Below are 22,068 nucleotides of genomic sequence, written 5' to 3'. Positions count from 1 at the left end.
AAGCTAAATTGCCCATAGTGTTAGGTAAGGGGCAAATGTAGGGGTATGGGTGGGTTGCGCTTCGGCGGGTCGGTGTGGACTTGTTGGGCCGAAGGGCCTGTTTCCACACTGTAAGTCTAATCTAATCTTCACCCTCCATCTCAGGGCATGGAGACCACATTAGGTACACTCTAAGATAGATAATTTTTGCTTGCCGATCACAGACACGGACACATCATGACCCACCCTCTAGAAACAAAGGAAAATGTGCAGACCTTGCTTTGTTTTTGCATTACCCAGGAGCTTGGGGCAGTGATAGTTATCTATTGGTTTCTCTATGGCAATAACATAACCAGAGTTGACTTGGCAACCAATCAGCTCTTTATTCTACAGTACAAATGGTTGTGCAGGGTTGAAATTTGGCTTTCTTGCATTTGCCCTGAGGAGCAAGGAGTAAGATACTACTCTTCAACAATACATCTCTCTTCCTGGCAATATAGATCCATAATCTAAAATATTCTTGGCAGGAAGGTCCTAGAAAGAACATGCATTAACAAGCGTCTCACCTTCCTGATATTGCAGTGTCTTACACCAGTAGGTTATTTGTGATTGTCGTAATGTAGAATAGTCACTTTATACACAGTGCAATGAGAGGAGACCTTATTGAAACATACATGATTCTTAGAGACTTGACGGGGTCAATACAGAGAGGTTGTTTTCCCTTGTGGGAGAGTAGGATCAGAGGGCACCATCTCAGAATGAGAGCTCACCCATTTAGGACAAAGATGAGGAGGAATTTCTTCTCTCTGGAGGGTAGTGAATCTGTGGAAGTCTTTATCACAGGGTGCTGTCAAGTTTAGGACATAAAGTATATTCAAGGCTGAGACAGATTTTTAATCAGGAAGGGAAGCGAGGGTTATAGGGAAAGGGCAGGTAAGTGAAGCTGAGGATCATCAGATCAGCCACGATCTCACTGAATGGTGAAGTAGATCCAATGGGCTGAATGGTTTACTTCTGCTCCTACATTTTATAGCCTTATGGACAGTGAGGGAATGGTGGTTGTACTTTGAAGGGCAGCTTGCCCTATTGAGGACCAATATGTCCTCCTCAGTCAAATACACTAAAAACAGATCTTTCAGTCATCAGGACATTGTTATTTATGAGGTAGGAATTAAGCACGTAACTTCGCGTGGCACATACTCCATTGGCTAGAATGCACTTTGGGACACGGGAGAGGCTGGACCAGCCGCTATCTCTGGACGAGCTGACCAAGGCCCTCGAGTCCTTCGAAAAGAATAAAACTCCCAGAAGCGATGGCTTACCGGTCGAGCTCTATTCTGCTCTGTGGGACTTGATTGGCCAGGACCTGCTGGAGGTGTATGTCAGTATGCCTCGGGCAGGTACCATGAGTGAATCCATGAGGAAAGGCATCATCACCCTCATCCACACGCAGAAGGGGGAGAGGGAGGAAATCAAAAATTGGAGACCAATCTCACTATTGAATGTGGATTACAAAATTTTGTCAAAGGTTATCGCCAACCGGATCAGGTTTGCTCTGGGGTCGGTGATTCACCCTGATGAAACCTGTGCTGTACAGGCAGGAAGATCTCAGAGAGTCTTGCACTCCTCAGGGATACGATCGCCTACGTGAAAGACAGGGGGGTGGACACCTGCCACATCAGCCTGGACCAGGAGGAAGCCTTTGACAGGATATCACATACGTATATGAGAGATGTTCTCGCCAAAATGGGCTTTGGGGAGGGAATCTGCAATTGGATCCGACTGCTCTACACCAACATTGTCAGTGCAGTCTCAATCAATGGGTGGGAATCAGACAGCTTCCCAGTCAGATCTGGAGTCAGGCAGGGCTGCCCTCTCTCTCCTGCCTTGTTTGTGTGCTGCATAGAGCCATTTGCTGAATCCATCAGGAAGTATGCGAGCCTGAGACGGGTGACTATTCCTGGCGGCAAGGACCTACAGGTTAAGGCCTCCCTGTACATGGATGACATCACCAGTTTCTGCTCAGCTCTGCTGTCCATGCACAGACCATGTGCATTTGTGACCAGTTCGAACGGGCCTCGGGGGCCAAGGTAAACAAGGCAAGAGCAAGGCCATGCTCTTCGGGAACTGGGCCGACCAATCCTTGATCCCCTACACTGTCAGGACCGACCACCTGAAGGTGCTAGGTATTTGGTAGGGGGGGAGGTGGGCTGGGGCATGCGCCAAGTCTTGGGAGGAACATATCAGCAAAGTGAGGCAGAAACTGGGCAGATGGAAGCTACGATCGCTCTCCATCACGGGAAAAAACCTGGTCATCAGGTGTGAGGCACTGTCATAGCTATTATACGTGGCACAGGTCTGGCCTATTCCCAGAACCTGTGCCACTGCAGTCACCCGGGCCATCTTCCAGTTTATATGGAGATCAAAGATGGACCGGGTCCGAAGGGACTCAATGTATAAAGATCTGGGCAATGGAGGAGAAAATACACCCAATGCCAGCCAATGTGTGTGGCTGCATCAAGCTGTGCATGGATCCCTGGTACGCAAACACCAAGTGTCGCTACATACTGAGGTTCTACCTGTCCCAGGTGTTGCGAAGGATGGGCCTGGCCTCACTGCCGCGGAACGCTCTGAGTAGTTGGACCGTTCCGTACCACCTGTCCTTCGTGGGGAAATTTATGAAGATAAACACCTTTGACCACAAGTCCATCAGGAAGTGGTCAGCACGTAGTGTCCTTGAGACCCTTCGGGAAAAGGAGAGGGCGGATCCTATCGAGCAGTTCCCTGAGCAGACTGTCAAAGTCATTTGGCAGAATGCCTCATTGCTAGAACTTTCCAACAAGCACCAAGACATGGCTTGGCTGGTGGTGAGAAGGGCTCTGCCTGTGAGATCCTTTATGCACGCCCGGACTCTCAGCCGCACCGCACGCTGCCCTCGAAGCGGCTGCGGGGGGGACGAGACTGTCACACACCTCCTTCTGGAATGTGCCTATGGAGAGGAAGTCTGGAGAGGAATGCAGTGGTATTTGTCAAGGTTTGTCCCGAGCAGCTCCGTGACGTGGGACTCCGTGCTCTACGGCCTGTTCCCTGGGACACATACTGAGACGAACGTCAACAGTGCCTGGAGGATCATCAACTCGGTGAAGGACGCTCTCTGGGCGGTCCGAAACCTGTTGATCTTCCAGCTGAAGGAGTTGACCCCGACTGAGTGTTGCAGACTGGCACATTCCAAGGTCCAGGACTACATTTTGAGGGACATGCTGAAGCTTGGGGCAGTTACTGCCAAGGTGTGGTGGGGAAAGACCACCATTAACATCTGCCTACCTAAAGAAGAACAGGGGGCCAACCCAGTCATTTGGACTCTGCTGGCACCTCAGCAGAAGAGCTGGATATTAAATGTACAGACTTGTATGTATGAAAAATAAATTTCGATATCTGTATGTAAAGCAATGTAATGTGTGCACAAGAATGGCAGGACCAATTGTATAGAGATCCAAATAAGTATATTTTTGAAATTTAAAAAAATGCACTTTGGGACATGGTGAGGTTTGGAATGTGTCTTCGAAGCACCTTCACATAGTCACCGTCCCAGAAAGATATTCCAGAGGCAATACACAGGGTGAAAATAAAATTTTCCTTGCAAAATGGGTAAAATAACATTGGAAAACATGCCTGCTCATTCTCCTTTACCATTGCAGCTGAGGCTTCTGTGCTTTACTGACCTTAAAAGCAACTAGCAAATATTTGTTTTCACATTGAAGTCAGATCATGGGAATAAGTTAAACAAGGGCTTCTCAAAGTAGAGATCAAGGTCAGACTTGCTCTCATTGGACTCTGGTCCCCTGCCTTCATAGGTCTCCCCACCCCTTACCAACATCCCCACCCACACCACACCTTTTAGTTGTTACTGAGAGGCAGCACAGTGGCTCAGTGGTTAGCACTGCTGCCTCTCAGTGCCAGAGATTCGGGTTCGATTCCAGCCACGGCAGGCTGTTGGTGTGGAGTTTGCACGTTCTCCCTGTGTCTACGTGGGTTTCCTTCAGGTGCTCCGGTTTCTTCCCACGTCCAAGAATGTGCAGGTTAGGTGGATTGGCCGTGCTAAATTGCCCGTAGTGTTGAGTGATGTGCAGGCTAGGATTATTCACGAGAAATGCAGGGTTACAGGGATGGGGTGGGATCCTCCTCTCCAGAGAGTCGCGATGGACCGAATGGCCTGTTTCCACATTGTGAATTGTAATGACGTCATACTTCCTCCACAATGGGGGAAATGTTTGTTGGACGCACCAAGTTAAACCTCCCGTTAAGTAGAGGGATCCATAATCAGCAGAGCAGACTAACAGGAACTCAAACACTAATCTCTGATGTGTGGGTCAAGTGGACAACTAACAGGCAGCCCTCCCTCCATCATCTCATGGTCTCTGGGACCTCAATGTTTCATGGCACCTCCTAGTTAGTTATAAAGCACCGCAGTGTTAGCTGGAAACAGACCACAGAACAGGCAAACTTTCATGTGATATTTAAGTTCCTTTAATACAACATTGAAAATAAGTTTCTCAGTACCTGCTACAGTCTGATAGGAATGCTGTTTAATGTAATTGCAGCCTTTTGTGTCTAAAATGTTTTTGCTTCTTTTTAAAACATTATTTTAAAAATTGCATTTGTACCCTAAAATGTCTCCTTCATTTCAGCTGGGTATAAAATATTTGGTATCCAAATCTAACAGGCATCCAGTAGCAGGTTTTTTTCAAAACAATGAGGAAATTCCTGGACATTAAAAGGGTATCAGATAGAATGCGGAGATGAATACTGCATCATTAAGTTGATAAAAATTACCCTTGGTTCATATACAATTAGCTTTCTTTAAACAAAAAGCTCTCTTTTAAAAAATATATACCCAAGTTGAGATGATCTTAAGATTAATTATAAAATTAAGAAAATAGATCAGTGTTCTGACTACAGAAATTTTGCTTACCTTCCAAAGTTCTCTGTTTGCATATCAAAATTAATTAGCAACCTATTAATTTTTAATCTACTTATAATAATTTATGCATTGGTAGCTGAACAACTAACTTTTCTCTTTCCCCTGTTGCAACTCACAGCTCATCGCAATAAATATTAAAAAGTAGTCACAAATTCTTTTTTTCTTCTTCCGTAAGGCATTGATAAATAATAGAGGTTTTTATACAACAAAAATAGCGTTTTTGTGTGTGTGTTCTTATATGTCACTGCAGCATTTCTGTTGCAGTGTGTACCTTACAATAAACAGTCTCTTACTCTTCATTCCGAGAGGTGGTAATAGGGAGAGAATATATTGTATAACTGGGGGAAAGAGGCAGAAGAGGGTATTGATAGCAAGACTTACCGAGGGACAGAGAGAGGCATAGAGAGAGCGAGAAAGGAGGGTTGAGACTGACAAAAAAAATGACTGATAGTGTGATGGAGAGAGAAACACAGAGACAGACAGTAATGGAGAATGACAGACAGAGCTGTCTGCCACTCTAGCTTGGGATTAATGTTCAGTTTCTGATTGGAGGCAATTCTTTCTAAGCAGGTAACCTGATAGAGATGACTAGTTGTGGAGAAGCCCAGCAGGTCAGGCAGCATCAAAGATGCATCTTGGATGCTGCCTGACCTGCTGCGCTTTTCCAGCAACACATTTTCAGCTCTGATCTTCAGCATCTGCAGTCCTCACTTTCTCCTAGTCGTGGAGAAGCCCAGTCCCCCAGTGCTTCTATCTGCTCCCGTTAATACTTCAAACAGCTCTCCATCGTCACCCAGAGATCTGACAGCAACATCCCATGAATCGCTTATGTGTCTTTTCACCTTAGAATAACAGCCCCCTGCAAGTGAATGGGAGCGAGGTCCTTTTATCACTGAACGCTCCTTCCTCAGTTTGGCTCTACTGCATGCGGTCAGGTTGCAGAGGTTGAGAGGGGTACTGAACAAACGCTGCTGTGGCTGCGGTGGTGGGACTCCCGCCCATTACAGGCTGCTGCAGAGTGGAATAGCCAAATCCAAGGTAGCCAGCAGCAGGTGAAGCGGCATATGGATACTGATCGTAGGCAGCATACTGTGCGTAGGTAGCAGACGCTGTATAGTCAATGAAAGGCGAGGTGACCGACTGCAGCTGGGGTGGGAGGATGACTCCAGGCTGTACAATCGCGTGTGGGTACACGTACTGTGTGGTGAGCCTGAAAAAGAGAGAGGTGTACGTTAGAAAATCATGCAGGCACTGGCAGAATAGGTATGGGGGGGGGGGGGGTGGCTGGTGGGGGGGGGAAGGGGACTGGTGACAGAGTTACTAGTCTAGTAATCTGGAGTGCCAGCCTAATGCTCAGGGGTTCAAATCCTGTCAGGACAGCTGCTGGTCTGAGGACAGAACATAAAGCTAGTCTCGGCAATAAAAACCTGCATTTTACCAGCAATTCCTGTTTTCAGAAAAAAAGTGGGTGAAGAAGTTTCTCCTCATCTCTGTCCTAAATGGTCTACCCCGTATTTTAAAGCTGTATCCTCTGGTTCGGCACTCACCCATCAGCGGAAACATGTTTCCTGCCTCCAGAGCGTCCAATCCTTTAATAATCTTATATGTCTCAATCAGATCCCCTCTCAGTCTTCTAAACTCAAGGGTATACAAGCCCAGTCGCTCCAGTCTGTCAGCGTAAGGTAATCCCGCCATTCCAGGAATTGACCTCGTGAACCTACGCTGCACTCCCTCAATAGGCAGAATGTCTTTCCTCAAATTTGGAGACCAGAACTGCACACAATACTCCAGGTGTGGTCTCACCAGGGCCCTGTACAGCTGCAGAAGCACCTCTTTGCTTCTATATTCAATCCCTCTTGTTATGAAGACCAGCATGCTATTAGCCTTCTTCACAACCTACTGTACCTGCATGCTTACCTTCATTGACTGGTGTACAAGAACACCCAGATCTCTCTGTGCTGCCCCTTCACATAAAATTGATTCCATTGAGGTAGTAATCTGCCTGTAATCTCCTAAAATCCTCATCACATTTCACCCTGGCACCCAGCTTAGTATCATCAGCAAATTTGCTAATGTTATTACTAATACCATCTTCTATATCATTAACATATATTGTAAAAAGCTGCGGTCCCAGCACGGATCCCTGCGGTACCCCACTGGTTACTGCCTGCCATTCCGAAATGGAGCCGTTTATCACTACTTTTTGTTTCCTATCAGCCAACCAAGTTTCAATCCAAGTTAGTACTTTGTCCCCAATACCATGCGCCCTAATTTTGTTCACTAACCTCCTATGTGGGACTTTATCAAACGCTGTCTGAAAGTCCAGGTACACTACATCTACTGGAGCTCCCTCGTCCATCTTCAGAGTTACAGCCTCAAAAAATTCCAGAAGATTAGTCAAGAACGATTTCCCCTTCATAAATCCATGCTGACTCTGACCTATCCTGTTACTGCTATCCAGATGTGTCGTAATTTCATCCTTTATAATAGACTCCAGCATCTTTCCCACCACTGAGATCAGACTAACTGGTCTATAATTTCCTGCTTTCTCTCTCCCACCTTTCTTAAAAAGTGGCACAACATTAGCCACGCTCCAATCTGCAGGAACTGATCCCGAATCTAGCGCACTCTGGAAAATAATCACCAACGCATCTACGATTTCTCGAGCCACCTCCTTCAGTACCCTGGGGTGTAGACCATCAGGCCCTGGGGACTTATCAACCTTCAGACCTAACAGTCTCTCCAACACCAATTTCTTTAAATATAAATTCCCTTCAGCTCAGGTCCTTCAGCCACTGTTACCTCAGGGAGATTGCTTGTGTCTTCCCCAGTGAACACAGATCTGAAGTACCAATTCAATTCTTCTGCCATTTCTTTGTTCCCCGTAATATATTCCCCTGTTTCTGTCTTCAAGGTGGGGGGAGGAGAAGGGGAAGGGGAGAAAAGGGAAGGAGGGAGGAGGAGAAGGGAATTGGGGAGAAGGGAAGAGAGAAGAAGGGAAGGGGAAGGGAGGGGAAGGGGAAGGGGGGAGAAGGGAAGGAGAAGGGGGAAAAGGAAAGGGCAGGGGAAGGGGTAGAAAGGAAGGGGAAGGGGACAAGGGAAGGAGGGAGAAGGGAAGGGAATTGAGGCAAGGGAGTTGGGGAGAAGGGAATTGGGGAGAAGGGAAAGGGGGAGGGAAAGGAAGAGAGAAGGAAAGGGCAGGGGGAGGGGGGGAGAAGGGAAGGGAAGGAGAAGGGGAGAAGGGAAGGGAAGAGGGGAGAAAGGAAGGGAGGGAAAGGAAGGGAGAAGGGAAGGGCAGGGGAAGGGGAGAAGGGAAGGGATTGGGGGGGAAGGGATTGGGGGGGAAGGGATTGGGGGGAAGGGATTGGGGGGGAAGGGATTGGGGGGGAAGGGATTGGGGGGAAGGGATTGGGGGGGAAGGGATTGGGGGGGAAGGGATTGGGGGGGAAGGGATTGGGGGGAAGGGATTGGGGGGAAGGGATTGGGGGGGAAGGGATTGGGGGGAAGGGATTGGGGGGGAAGGGATTGGGGGGAAGGGATTGGGGGGGAAGGGATTGGGGGGAAGGGATTGGGGGGAAGGGATTGGGGGGGAAGGGATTGGGGAAGGGAATTGGGGGAAGGGAAGGGAGAAGAAGGGAAGGGGAAGGAAGGGGAAGGGGGAGAAGGGAAGGGCAGGGGAAGGGGAGAAGGGAAGGGATGGGAAAAGGGAAGGGAAGGAAGGGAAGGGAAAGGAAGGGAGAAGGGAGAAGGGAAGGAGAAGGGGGATGAGGGACAGGTAGGGGTGAGGAAGAAGGGGAGGGGAATATGACAGTGATGGCACAATGGTAATGTGACCACTCTACTAATACAGACCTCAGGCCAATGTTCTTGGAACATGGGTTCAAATCCCAACATGGTACATGGTGAAATTTGGATTCAGTGACATCTGGAAGAGACAGCTGGCCTAAGGAAAACCATTGTCAATCAGTTTAAAAACCCACCTGATTCACTAAGAGGAAGGAAATCTGCCATCCTTATTTGGTCTGATCCCCACGTGACTCTAGACCCACAGCAATGTCATTGATTCTTAACTGTCGTCCGGGCAATTAGCAATAACTGGCTGTTAAGCCAGCTTCCCCCACATCCCATTAATAAATAACCAAATAAGATGCACACAAATGTGCTGAAATCCAACTTGCCCCATGGATGGGCAACAGATGTTGATCTTGTCAATGATGCCCGCACAATAGAACAAATGGAACAAAAATATAAATTTCAGGACAACATATATTTCTATCACACCTTTCAAGAGTTCAGTATGGGTTAAAGCCAATGAAATATTATTCAAGTGCTGGAGGTAAGGGAGCGGCCAACCTGTGTACAGCAAGATCCCACAGCAATACAAGTCAGAAGCAATTGACTTATTTTTCTTGGTGCTGCAGCAAGCTGAAGGATGAATACTGACCAAGACAATGGTGACTACTCTGCAACTCCTCTTCCACATGATGCAGTGCATGTCCCCCAAAATGGCGGAGTTATGTCTCATCCAAAAAGTGGGACCAACCCCCATAAAATGCCAGCCTGAATTCTGTGGGACCTCCCCGGGCAATGTCAGCCTGAATTCTGTGGGACCTCCCTCAGCAATGCCAGCCTGAATTCTGTGGGACCTCCCTCAGCAATGACAGCCTGAATTCTGTGGGACCTCCCTCAGCAATGCCAGCCTGAATTCTGTGGGACCTCCCTCAGCAATGACAGCCTGAATTCTGTGGGACCTCCCTCAGCAATGCCAGCCTGAATTCTGTGGGACCGTCCCCGGCGATGCCAGCCTGAATTCTGTGGGGCCTCCCTGGGCAAAGTCAGCCTGAATTCTGTGGTACCGTCCCCGGCGATGCCAGCCTGAATTCTGTGGGACCTCCCCGGGCAATGTCAGCCTGAATTCTGTGCTTGGGTCTCTAGCAGGAAGCTGGAAAATACAGCCGTCTGATAGCGAGCAGGCAGCAACATGAGAAGAACAGCTGGAAGCCAGATAGGGGTGGGTGCTCTCTCAACATTGTGGCATTTATGCCAATTGCAAAAAAAATTGCTTCACAGCTACAATAGCTGGGGGAAAGGCAATTATGATGCGATTAGGCAAGATTTAGGTTGCATAGGATGGGGAAGGAAACTGCAGGGGATGGGCACAATTGAAAATGTGGAACTTGTTCAAGGAATAGCTACTGCAGGTCCTTGATAAGCATGTACCTGTCAGGCAGGGAGGAAGGGGTCGAGTGAGGGAATCACGGTTTACTAAGGAAGTTGAGTCTCTTGTCAAGAGAAGGAAGAAGGTTTATGTTAGGATGAGATGTGAAGGCTCAGTAAGGGCAAGCCAGGATTGATCTAAAGAAAGAGCAAAGACGAGCCAAGGGGGGACATGAGAAGTCATTGGTGGATAGGATCAAGGAAAACCCTAAAGCTTTCTATAGGTATATCAGGAATAAAAGAATGACTAGAGTAAGATCAGGGCCAATCACGGATAGTAGTGGGAAGTTGTGCGTGGAATCAGAGGAGATGGGGAAGCACTAAATGTATATTTTTCATCAGCATTCACACCAGAAAAATACAATGTTGATGAAGAGCATACTGTGATACAGGCTACTAAACTAGATGGGATTGAGGTTCACAAGGAGGAGGTGTTAGCATTTCTGGAAGGTGTAAAAATAGGTAAGTCCCCTCGGCCAGATGGGATTTATCTGAGGATTCTCTGGGAAGCCAGGGAGGAGATGGCAAGCTTTTGGCTTTGATCTTTATGTTGTCATTGTCTACAGGAATAGTGTCACAAGACTAGAGGATAGCAAATGTTGTCCCCTTTTTCAAGGAGAGTAGACACAACCCTGGTAATTCTAGGAGAAAGTGAGGACTGCAGATGCTGGAGATCAGAGCTGAAAATGTGTTGCTGGAAAAGCACAGCAGGTCAGGCAGCATCCAAGGAACAGGAATCGACGTTTCGGGCATAAGCCCTTCATCAGGAGTGCCTGGGCTTATGCCCGAAACGTCGATTCCTGTTCCTTGGATGCTGCCTGAGCTGCTGTGCTTTTCCAGCAACACATTTTCAGCCACAACCCTGGTAATTATAGACCAGTTAGCCTTACTTCGGTTGTGGGTAAAGTGTTGGAAAGGTTATAAGAGATAGGATTTATAATCATCTAGAGAGGAATATGTGGATAATGGATAGTCAACACAGTTTTGTGAAGGGTGGGTCATACCTCATGAACCTCCATTGATTTCTTTGAGAAGGTGACCACACAGGTGGATGAGGGTAAAGCAGTTGATGTGGTGTATATGGATTTCAGTAAGGCATTTGATAAGATTCCCCAAGGTAGGCTATTGCACAAAATACAGAGGCGTGGGATTGAGGGTGATTTAGCGGTTAGGATCAGAAATTGGCTAGCTCAAAGAAGACAGAGGGTGGTGGTTGATGGGAAATGTTCATCCTGGAGTTCAGTTACTAGTGGTGTACCACAAGGATCTATTTTGGGTGCACTGCTGTTTGTCATTTTTATAAATGACCTGGATAGGAACGTGGATGGATGGGTTAGGAAATTTGCGAATGACACTAAGGTTGGTATTAGTTGTGGATTGTAGAGAAGGATGTTATAGGTTACAGAGGGGCATAGATAAACTGCAGAGCTGGGCTGAGAGGTGGCAAATGGAGTTTAATGTGGAAACGTGAGAGGTGATTCACTTTGGAAGGAGTAACAGGAATGCAGAATACTGGGCTAATGGTAAGATTCTTGGTAGTGTAGATGAGCAGTGAGATCTCAGTGTCCATGTACATATACAGCTGAAAGTTGCCACCCAGGTCAATAGGGTTGTTAAGAAGACATACAGTGTGTTAGTTTTTATTAGCAGTGGGATTGTGTTTCGGAACCATGAGATCATGCTGCAGCTGTACAAAACTCTAACACAGCCACAGTTGGAGCATTGCATACAGTTCTGGTCATCGCATTATAGGAAGGATGTGGAAAAACTGGGAACGGTTCAGAGGAGATTTACCAGGATGCTGCCTAGTGTGGAGGGAAGGTCTTAGGAGGAAAGGCTAAGGGACTTGAGGCTGTTTTTGTTAGAGAGAGGAGACTTATTTAGGATATATAAGATAATCAGAGGGTTAATAGAGTGGACAGTGAGAGCCTTTTCCCCAGATGGTGATGGCTAGCATGAGGGGACGTAGCTTTAAATTGAGGGGTGATATATATATAGGACAGATTTCAGAGGTAGTTTCTTTACTCAGAGTAGTAGGGTCTTGGAATATACTGCCTGCAATAATAACAGACTCGCCAATTTTAAGCGTGTTTAAATGATCATTGGATTTACATATGGACGAGAATGGAATAGTGTAGGTTAGATGGGCTTCAGATTGGTTTCACAGGTCAGCACAAAATCGAGGGCCAAATGGCCTGCATTGTGCTGTATGTTCTAAGCTGGATACGAAGGCAAATGGATTTTTGTTTGAGTGAAATCTCATTCAGTCCAACAAAATCAGCCTCAATGAACATCCCTCTATTGCATCCTCAGCTACCTTCCCTACAGACCCTCCCCCCTCCCATTTATCTCTCAGCCGCCTTGGGCCACCCACTCATTCCTGATGAAAAACTTATGCTTGAAACGTTGATTCTCCTGCTCCTCAGATGCTGCCTGACCGGCTGTGCTTTTTCAGCACTACACTCTTCGTCCCTTATTCAAAGCCCTCAAGAGGTCCGTGGCAATAATGGACATCAGTTAGGTTGGCCGGTGGTCATTGGCTTCTGCAAAATGGCTAACCTGGAGATTCCCTTCCCCGACCACCCACCATTAAGAGCACTGCGAGGAGTTACAAGTTGACAATTAACCCTTGTGTCCATATATGACATTCCTGAAGAAGGGTTCATGCCCAAAACGTCGATTCTCCTGCTCCTTGGATGCTGACTGACCTGCTGCGCTTTTCCAGCAACACATTTTCAGCTCCATATATGGCATGGCCATCTAGTGTAGAATGGGACTTGAACCCACAACTTCTGCCCCAGGGGTAGGGAAGCCAAACACTGCACTGCAAAAATTGCACTTGAGAGTTCCCTTCACACTTTAAATCTTTCTCTGCAGAAGCTGAACTCGCTGTGCATTGCTGCTTAGTAACTTATGTAACCCTTCCACAATTCCATTCTACTTTGGTGTAAAGTTATCTTCTTGGACTTTCTTTTGTTTCTCCGCACTCCGCAGCTTCCTCCCTGCTCTTTCCACTGAAAATATAATTTCATTTGGACAGAATTCAATGTCCCTGTCAGCGACTCCGAGAGAAGGCTGAGCTCCCCCTGTTCCTGGTCTGCGGTACTGCAATGTTGAAAAGGCCAAGCCCAGTCAGGTGAGCATCTTCCCCTCCCCCGCATCCCCCACTTAATCTCTTTGCCACAATCAATCATTAATTTAGGATGTAGAAATCACAATGTGCTTGAGGGTGCAGCAAGAAAATTCAAATATTACATCTCCCAAAGTTAGAAAGAATGGGGCTGGAACACAATGCCAGGGAGCATCACGTGGCCCAGGGAGCATCACATGGCCCAGGGAGCATCACATGGCCCAGGGAGCATGGTTGACAGTAGCAGCCTTGAGAGAACCTGAAATGGAGTGATGCTTTTCCCTTTCCTCAAACATCAGCAGCCGAGTCAAAAGCCAGCAACGAACAAGAGTTTCACACCACTGTAGTATGAAAACACACCAGATTTATCCATTTATAGTTTGGTTGGAATGAACATAGAGTGATAGAGATGTACAGCACGGAAACAGACCCTTCAGTACAACTCATTATGCCGACTAAGTTAATCGAGTCCCATTTACCTGCATTTGGCCATGTTGTGATGGTGCCTCTCACTTATACAAGATCACATCCACCTCATCACAATGCAATCAGCCGTGTGCACACTGAGCTGAGCTATGATCTCCCAAAATCTCATTCACCAACAAGCTGGGGATTTGGGTGGAGAGAAGATGAACCCCTTTCACTTTTGATAAAGGGTCAAACAAAAACATTAAATTTCAAATTTGTCAGCCACCTTGCATAGCTAATATTTCAGTGTTTCCATTGCTTTTCTCATGCAGTTGCCCTTCATTTCACTGTCACACCTACCTCTTCTTGAGGCCATTGTCAAACTCCTCAAAAACAGCAGGAACAGCAGAATAAACCAGTCTCTCCGAGTGAGCAGCAATTGATGGTCTAGCAGCAATGTGGGAAAACTACATGACAAAGCAAGTATTGTACCCCAATGTTATACAGAGACAGACCTGACCTCACCAGTACTGTACCCCAGTGTTATACAGAGACAGACCTGTCCCCACCAGTACTTGTATCCCAATGTTATACAGAGACAGACTTGTCCCTACCAGTACCGTGTCCCAGTATTATACAGAGACAGGCGTGACCCCAATGTTATAGTGACAGACCTGTCCCCACCAGTACTGTGTCCCAGTGTTATACAGAGATAGACCTGACCCCAGTGTTGTACAGTGACAGACCTGTCCCCACCAGTACTGTGTCCCAGTGTTATACAGAGGCAGACCTGACCCCAGTGTTGTACAGTGACAGACCTGTCCCCACCAGTACTGTATCCCAGTGTTAAACAGGGGCAGACCTGACCCCAGTGTTGTATAGTAACACACCTGTTCCCACCAGTACTTGTATCCCAATGTTATACAGTGACAGACCTGTCCCCACCAGTATTACACCCGTATTATACAGACAAACCTGACTCCACCAGTACTGTACCCCAGTGTTATACAGAGACAGACCTGACTCCACCAATACTGTACCCCAATGTTATACAGAAACAGGCCTGTCCCCATCAGTACTGTACCCTAGTGTTATACAATGACAGACCTGTCCCCACAGTACTGTACCCTAGTGTTATACAATGACAAACCTGTCCCCATCAGTACTGTACCCTAGTGTTAGACAATGACAGACCTGTCTCTACCAGTACTGTACCGTAGTGCTATACAATGACAGACCTGTCCCCATCAGTACGGTAGTTCAGTTTGATGCAGTGAGGTGGAGGATATGAGATGATATTGCAATACCTGGCTACAGGAGTGTGCGGGGCTGTCCCTGGCCCTCCAGCTTCATCGTGTCATTGATGATGGAACTAAATAAATCAAAGTTAAAAGTCACACAATACCAGGTTATAGTCCAACAGGTTCATTTGGAAGTACTAGCTTTTGGAGTGCTGCTCCTTTGTCAGGTTGTTAGTAGGGCAGGACCATAAGATAGAATTTATAGCACAAGATCACAATGTCACACATGCAACTGATATGATATATTGAACAAACCTAGATTGCTGTTAAGTCTTACAGCTTTCAGAATGAGTTGCAGGTTTTGATTCATTAATATGTACAACCTCGACCTTCTTTCAAGTCACATTCCCGAAATAACTGAAGGTTTTATTAAATAAAGGTGACATCTCAGCTCAGACAATGCATTAAAGGTGTGAGATTAGAGTCTTGAGTCATTCTGCTTCTATTCCCAAAGTAAGAATTTATAAAATGTCACATGGATTGACTGCCTGTAATATCTGTCTGCAGATGTACTCTATTTTGCTCAAAAAGCATACAATCTGCACGCAGTCAATCACCTTTTTAAATATAAAACCTTAAGTTATCTCAGGAATGTGACTTGAAAGAAGTTCTGGGATTTACATATTAATGAATCAAAACATTGCAACCTATTCTAAAAGATGAAAGTTCGAACAGCAACCTAGGTTTGTTCAATAGATCGTATCACTTGCATGACTCTGTGATCCTTTGCTATAAATTCTGTGTTTTATGATCCTGCCCTACTAACTACCTGACGAAGGAGCAGTGCTCTGAAAGTATGTCCTTCCAAATAAACCTGTTGGCCTATAGCCTGGTGTTGTGTGAGTTTTAACTTTGTCCACCCCAGCCCAACACCGGCACCTCCACATCATAAATCAATCAGAGCTTGTTGTAGCAGAGGTTTGCTCCGCAAGAGAGACTTTAAACAGAGGACTGCAGTCTGACCACCCCACCCACAAAGGAGGACAGAAAATTACCACAAATTGTATATATTTATAAGGCAGGCATTATGTAACAAGGGGTTCTTCGATCGGAGAACCTTGCGTGCACTCGTGTTGTAAGTAATATCAGACTTCTCACTGGGTTTTATTTTGATCTTTGCTGTGAGCAAGAGCCTGTTGTTTTGGAAAGTTGTGGATGTAGCCAATGACCCCAATCTGTCAACAGCATCCTTAAACAGTGAGTTGTAAAAAAAAGGTCACTGGACCCGAAACATTAACTCAGGCTTCTCTCCACAGATGCTGCCAGACCTGCTGGGCTTCTCCAGCAATTTCTGTTCTTTCAAACAGCATTATCCTCAGAAGATGACAAAATAGAGAGGAAAGGTTTACGTCATCTGCTGGGGGGTTCTGAAGCACTCACGTTGCCTGCAGGTTCCCGTCCAAGCCACTCACCATCCTGACTTGGAAATACATCACCGTTCCTTCAGCATCGCTGGGTCAAAACCCTGCCAATTCCCTCCCTCAGGGCATTGTGGGTTTACATAAAGCAGCTCACACCACCTTCTCAAGGAGATGGACTGTAAATGCTGACTCAGCCAGCCACACCCACACCCACATCCCAGGACAGAAGGTGAAAGTTCACTGCTGATCGAGCCATCAAGACAAAAACTCTTCAATTTGAAAACAACAGTTCTGAAATGAAATGCTGAAATGAGCATGTCGGTGACGGTTTGAATCAGGTCACACCACCTGCAGCAGCTTTTATTTTATCTGAGTGGGAGGTCGGGCGCACCTTATCCAGGCACAAGCTCTCCCCAGTCACTCCCTGCTGCTGACTCTGTAATCTCCTTCCCTCCCACCCTCTCACTGAACTACTACGAGCTGAAAAGCAACTTAGTCTTGTTCAGGGGAGCGACATGACCTTGGTGAGCTGTGCTCAATGTGAGAGAGGCCTCCCACCACACCAGCTTCTATTTACAGGCGTGTTTTGAAAGTCTGCTCTCCGAGGCAGTCACTATCACGTTTGCCCTGTTCTCTATCACAGCCCGGGCTGCTCGATTCTGAAGTGTGTCAGCCTTTGTGACTATACAAGGCTCTGTAAAACACAGAGGATCAACAGCTGGCTGGCTCCGCAAGAGAGATTTTAAACAGGGGAGGGGAGAAAAAAAGCTCTCTCTCCATTAGGATTGATGAGAGGATTAAACCAGATTTAAGAGGGCAGCTGCTCATCCTGCATTCAGTACAGAGTGTGTGAGCGAGAGAAAGATACAAAGAGAGAGAGAGAGAAATACGAGAACGAGAGAGAAAACAAAACAGAGAAAAACCTCACACAATGAAGACAAACATAAAAATAGAGAGGAGGTCCGGTAAATAAATTGGAGAGCGCGTGAGAGAGAGACAGTGACAGGAAAAGACAGGTATATACAATGGAGATAGTGATCAAGTGTGCACACGTGTGTGAGACAGAAAGGGGGAGAGCAAGAGAGATACGTAAATGACGACTGAGAGAATGTGCGCATATCAGACCAAGATATCAAGTGGTGACAGTTATATGGAAATGTGCGCATACTTTGTGCAGTTTTGGTCTCCTTACTTGAGAAAAGATGTACTGGCACTGGACGGGGTGCAGAAGAGGTTCGCTGGGTTGATTCTGTAATTGAGGGGGTTGGCTTATGAGGAGGGACACAGTAGACTGGGACTACGTTCATTGGAATTTAGCAAAATGAGGGTGGGGTGGATCTTTTAGAAACTTGTAAAATTATGAAGGCAATAGGTAAGATAGAAGCAGGGAGGTTGTTTCCACTGTCAGGGGGAGCAGAGTTAGGCCTGAGTTGAGGCAGAACTTCTTCACCCAAAGGGTTGTGAATCTGTGGAATTCCCTGCCCAGTTGAGGCTCTCTTGTGGAATGTTGTTAAGGCAAAGATAGCTGGATTTTTGAACAGTAAAGGAATTAAGGGTTATGGAGAGCAGGTGGGTAAGTGAAGCTGAGTCCACAAAAGATCAGTCGTGATCTTAGAAACTGGTGGAGTCGGCTCAACGGGCCAAATGGCCTACTCCTGCTCCTAGTTCTTATGTATGAGGGAGAGGGAAAGGGACAGAGAGAGAGAGAAAGAGTGTGTTTGAGAGAGAGAAAAAGAGACAATGGTGATAGAGAGAGAGAGGGAATATTCATGTGGAGTGACAGGGAGAGACAGACAGACATACAGACAATGTCTTAGTTGGACATATGATGCCAGAGGGTTGGCTGTGTTAGAAAACTATTGTAGTCTTTTTTTAAACACGATATTTAAAGAAAAGTAATTGCCAAGCCATTCCCTAATTCCAAAGAAAGAGACGTTGATCGAGAAAAGGGTATTTTAGTTTGTTCTGTTTCTTTTAAAAGTCACCATGGTTACTTTACCATGAGTGTGAAGGATAAGGGCCAACCAATGAAACAAAGCCATCAAAATTTGGCATTCTGTCAGGGCTCTCCCTGCTACTGATTCCCATTTACGGACTTTTCCACACAGTTACTCTCCAGAGAAAAGAACAACAATTATTTGCCCAGAAGATGGAAATAATTAGTTAAACTGAAAGTCAACACTTCAGCTTATTGTAGCAAATCAGCTACAGCTCTTTCCCCTGCCACCGCAGGAACTGCAATACCTGCGCCCACACCTCCATCCCCCCCCCCCGCCCCCACCTCCATCAAAGGCCCCAAATGAGCCTTCCACACCCATCAGCGTTCTACCTGCACTTCCACACGTCATTTACTGTATCCATTGCTCCCAATGCAGTCTCCTCTACACTGGAGAGACTGGATGCCTCCTCACAGAGCACTTCAGGAAACATCTCCGGGACACCCACACCAATCAACCACACAGCCTTGTGGCCGAACACTTCAACTCCCCCACCCACTCCGCCAAGGACATGCAAGTCCTGGGCCTCCTCCATCGCCTAACCACCCAAGTGGAAGAACGCCTCATCTTCTGCCTCAGGACTCTCCAACCCCACAGCATCAATGTGGATTTCACCAGTTTCCTCATTTCCCCTTCCCATACCTTATCCCAGTTCCAACTTTCCAACTCAGCACCGCCCTCACGACCTGTCCTACCTGTCCATCTTCCTTACCACCTATCCACTCCAGCTTCCTCTCCGACCTATCACCATTACCCCCATTTTTATTCACCTATTGCACGCTCAGCTATCTTCCCCCCAGCCCCACAGTCCTCTCCACCCCTGAGGCTCCCAGCCTCATTCCTGATAAAGGGCTTTTGCTCCTGATCCTCGGATAATGCCTGACCGACTGTGCTTTTCCAGCACCACACTCTCAACGTGTGCAGGACAAATGTAGCAAGCATCCACTGTACCGAGGAGTTACCATTAGGATCATGACTGTTCTTCTGCTCCCTCCCCAAACAAATTATTGACAGTTGCAACTGTACGATATATCACAATCCAAGTACCAGGAAACTTTAAACCATTTTGGTTAGGTTAGTCGGATCTTAGTATAGGATAAAAGGCCGGTACAATATCGAGGGCTGAAGGACCTGTACTGTGCTGTACTGTTCTATGTTCTTTCCTCCATGCTTCACTTTACTACTTCAATGATTGGAATATGTTTTTGAGATGTCTGGGAGGTTGAGAAAGGTGTTATATAAACGTAGGTCTTTTCTTTCTTGTGCGCTCAAGTGCATCACAAAAGTCATCATTTTCTAATTGGCATTGTTTTAACTGGACATCAACAGAAACCCAAAGGTATCAACTGTGAGCAACTAGTGACCAATAGGGCCATGGCAAATAAAGAAAGGTGATGTTGGAATTGTTTTACAAATATTTTATTGAAGGAGTGGTCAGTTTGGAGGGAATGATGGGCATTCTATTTTATAACACCATGATTTGCAACTAACTTGATAGATCACTGAGTTTTTTTACCATCTACATACAGAGAAGGAAGGTGAATGAGAGTCGGTGCTTAGACCATTTCCATGGGGACATAGCTCCTTTAAGTCTCTCATCTTAACCTTCCATTGAAAAAGTGCTTTCTGAGCTTAATGTGGAGTAGAAACAGTTAGAGAAGAGGAGATGGACATAAAGGTAAGGTTATAACTGAGAGAGGAAATGAAGAAAAGAGAGCAGGTGAAGATGGGGAAGAAGAAAGAGCAACTGAAGGGGAAAAGACAGAAGGATGTCTGTACATCTACAGTCAAATAGATTGTCAATGTTGTCTATTGAATATTCCCATTGTAAGAATGGTCAATTGAACAGAGCCTATGAAACTATAACCCGTCAGGAACTCAAGTGCAGACCATGATGTGTCAAAGATGGGAATAATGTAGTTGTAAAGGCTTCTTGTGCTGCAGTGGTAGTGTCCCTACCTCTGACTTCCAGAGGTGTCAACATGCCTGAGCTGTTTAATAATAAACATCTTCAATGCAACTTTGGTGCATATCAATGTTAGAACGGTGGTAGTGTCCCTACCACTCAGCCAAGAGACATGGGTTCCAGTTTTGATGCATATCGATGGTAGAATGATAGTTCGTGGGGTCACTGCCCCATGCTGAGCTGTCTCCTCTTCTCTAACTGTTTCTACTCCACATTAAGCTCGCAAAGCACTTCCTCAATGGAAGGTTAAGATGAGAGACTTAAAGGAGCTATGTCCCCATGGAAATGGTCTAAACACTGATTGTCATTCACGTTCCCATTCCTTCTCTGTATGTAGATGTTGCAGTGTGTGAAAAAGTCAGTGATCTATCAAGTTAGTTGCGAACCGTGGTGTTATAAACTAGAATGCCCAACATTCCCTCCAAACATACAACTCTTTCAATAAAATATTTGTTAAACAATTCCAACAGCTCCCCAACCCAACGCATGCTGCATATCTGCAGCACACACACCGACCTACAGAACACACCATTGTTCTCGTCAAACAGAACAACAGGCCTCTTTAAAGAAGAATAAAGAACTGTTACAACCTGTGGGGCATCATTGCAGTATGAAAGAGAACCAAATTGGTCTGAGTGCTCCTGCAGCTCAATCACAGTAACACGAAACAAGATCTCAGGCGTGTGTACAGCCACACATGGGTCTTCCACATACATAAAGGCTCATTACATCAATACCAATATTCCCACAAGTTATAGAGATGCACAAACTGCTACTCAAACGGAGGATACTCAAACATGACACTTCTTTGAAATTAAGTTAACTTGCAGTTGAGCTGAACATCACTGTTGCTTCACCAGAAAGATCAACTGTATCATAGAATCCCTACAGTACGAAGGCAGGCCATTTGGCCCATCATCTCCACATCAACCCTCTGAACAGCATCTTACCCAGATCCACCCATTCCTATCCTTTCCCTGTAACCCCACATTTTCCATAGCTAATCCACCTCGCTTGCACATCCATGGACTCTATGGGCAATCCACCTAATCTTTGGACTGTGGGGGGAATCTGGAGCACCTAGAGGAAACGCATGCAAACACAGAGAGAATGTGCAAACTCTAAACCGACAGTCGCCCAAGAGTGGAATCAAACCTGGATCCCTGTGAGGCAGTGGTGCTAACCACTGAGCCACCATGCCTCCTTGGACTGTACTGGGGGGTTTGGGTTCAGGAAATGGAGGCCAAATGGCGTTGCTGTATCATCAACAGTGGAGTCAGAGCTCAGCTCACTACGGGACTGCTTTCCTCATCTCCATTGTGAACAATGAATGGCATGTTGGGGGTGGGGGAGGGGGAATTCTTGTTCTAGAAGTGAGGAAATAAAAAAGTTTTAGATTAGATTAGATTACTTACAGTATGGAAACAGGCCCTTCGGCCCAACAAGTCCACACCGACCCGCCAAAGCGCAACCCACCCAAACCCTTACATCTACCCCTTACCTAACACTACGGGCAATTTAGCATGGCCAATTCACCTAACCCGCACATCTTTGGACTGTGGGAGGAAACCGGAGCACCCGGAGGAAACCCACGCAGACACGGGGAGAACGTGCAAACTCCACACAGTCAGTCGCCTGAGTCGGGAATTGAACCCGGTTCTCAAGCGCTGTGAGGCAGCAGTGCACAGAAAGAGTGTGGGTTACAGGGATAGGATAGGAATGGGTGGA

At 46.4% G+C, this 22,068-nt stretch overlaps 1 protein-coding gene across 1 annotated transcript in view; it reads right to left on the bottom strand.

Annotated features, from left to right (window-relative positions):
* Positions 1-4,444: 4,444 nt before the first annotated feature.
* The window catches only part of LOC132822678 (RNA-binding protein 38-like), a 72,183-nt gene continuing 54,559 nt past the window's right edge, over positions 4,445-22,068 (bottom strand). The window contains exon 4 of the mRNA XM_060835929.1: positions 4,445-6,170. Within this exon, the coding sequence (XP_060691912.1) occupies positions 5,879-6,170 (292 nt within the window). The 3' untranslated portion in view covers positions 4,445-5,878. The remainder of the gene's footprint in view (positions 6,171-22,068) is intronic.

This window comes from Hemiscyllium ocellatum, chromosome 15 (assembly GCF_020745735.1).
Source record: "Hemiscyllium ocellatum isolate sHemOce1 chromosome 15, sHemOce1.pat.X.cur, whole genome shotgun sequence".
In the NCBI taxonomy this organism is placed as follows: domain Eukaryota; kingdom Metazoa; phylum Chordata; class Chondrichthyes; order Orectolobiformes; family Hemiscylliidae; genus Hemiscyllium; species Hemiscyllium ocellatum.
The sequence above is the reverse complement of the archived record's forward strand: the minus strand, read 5'-3'. Positions and strand labels throughout refer to the sequence as shown.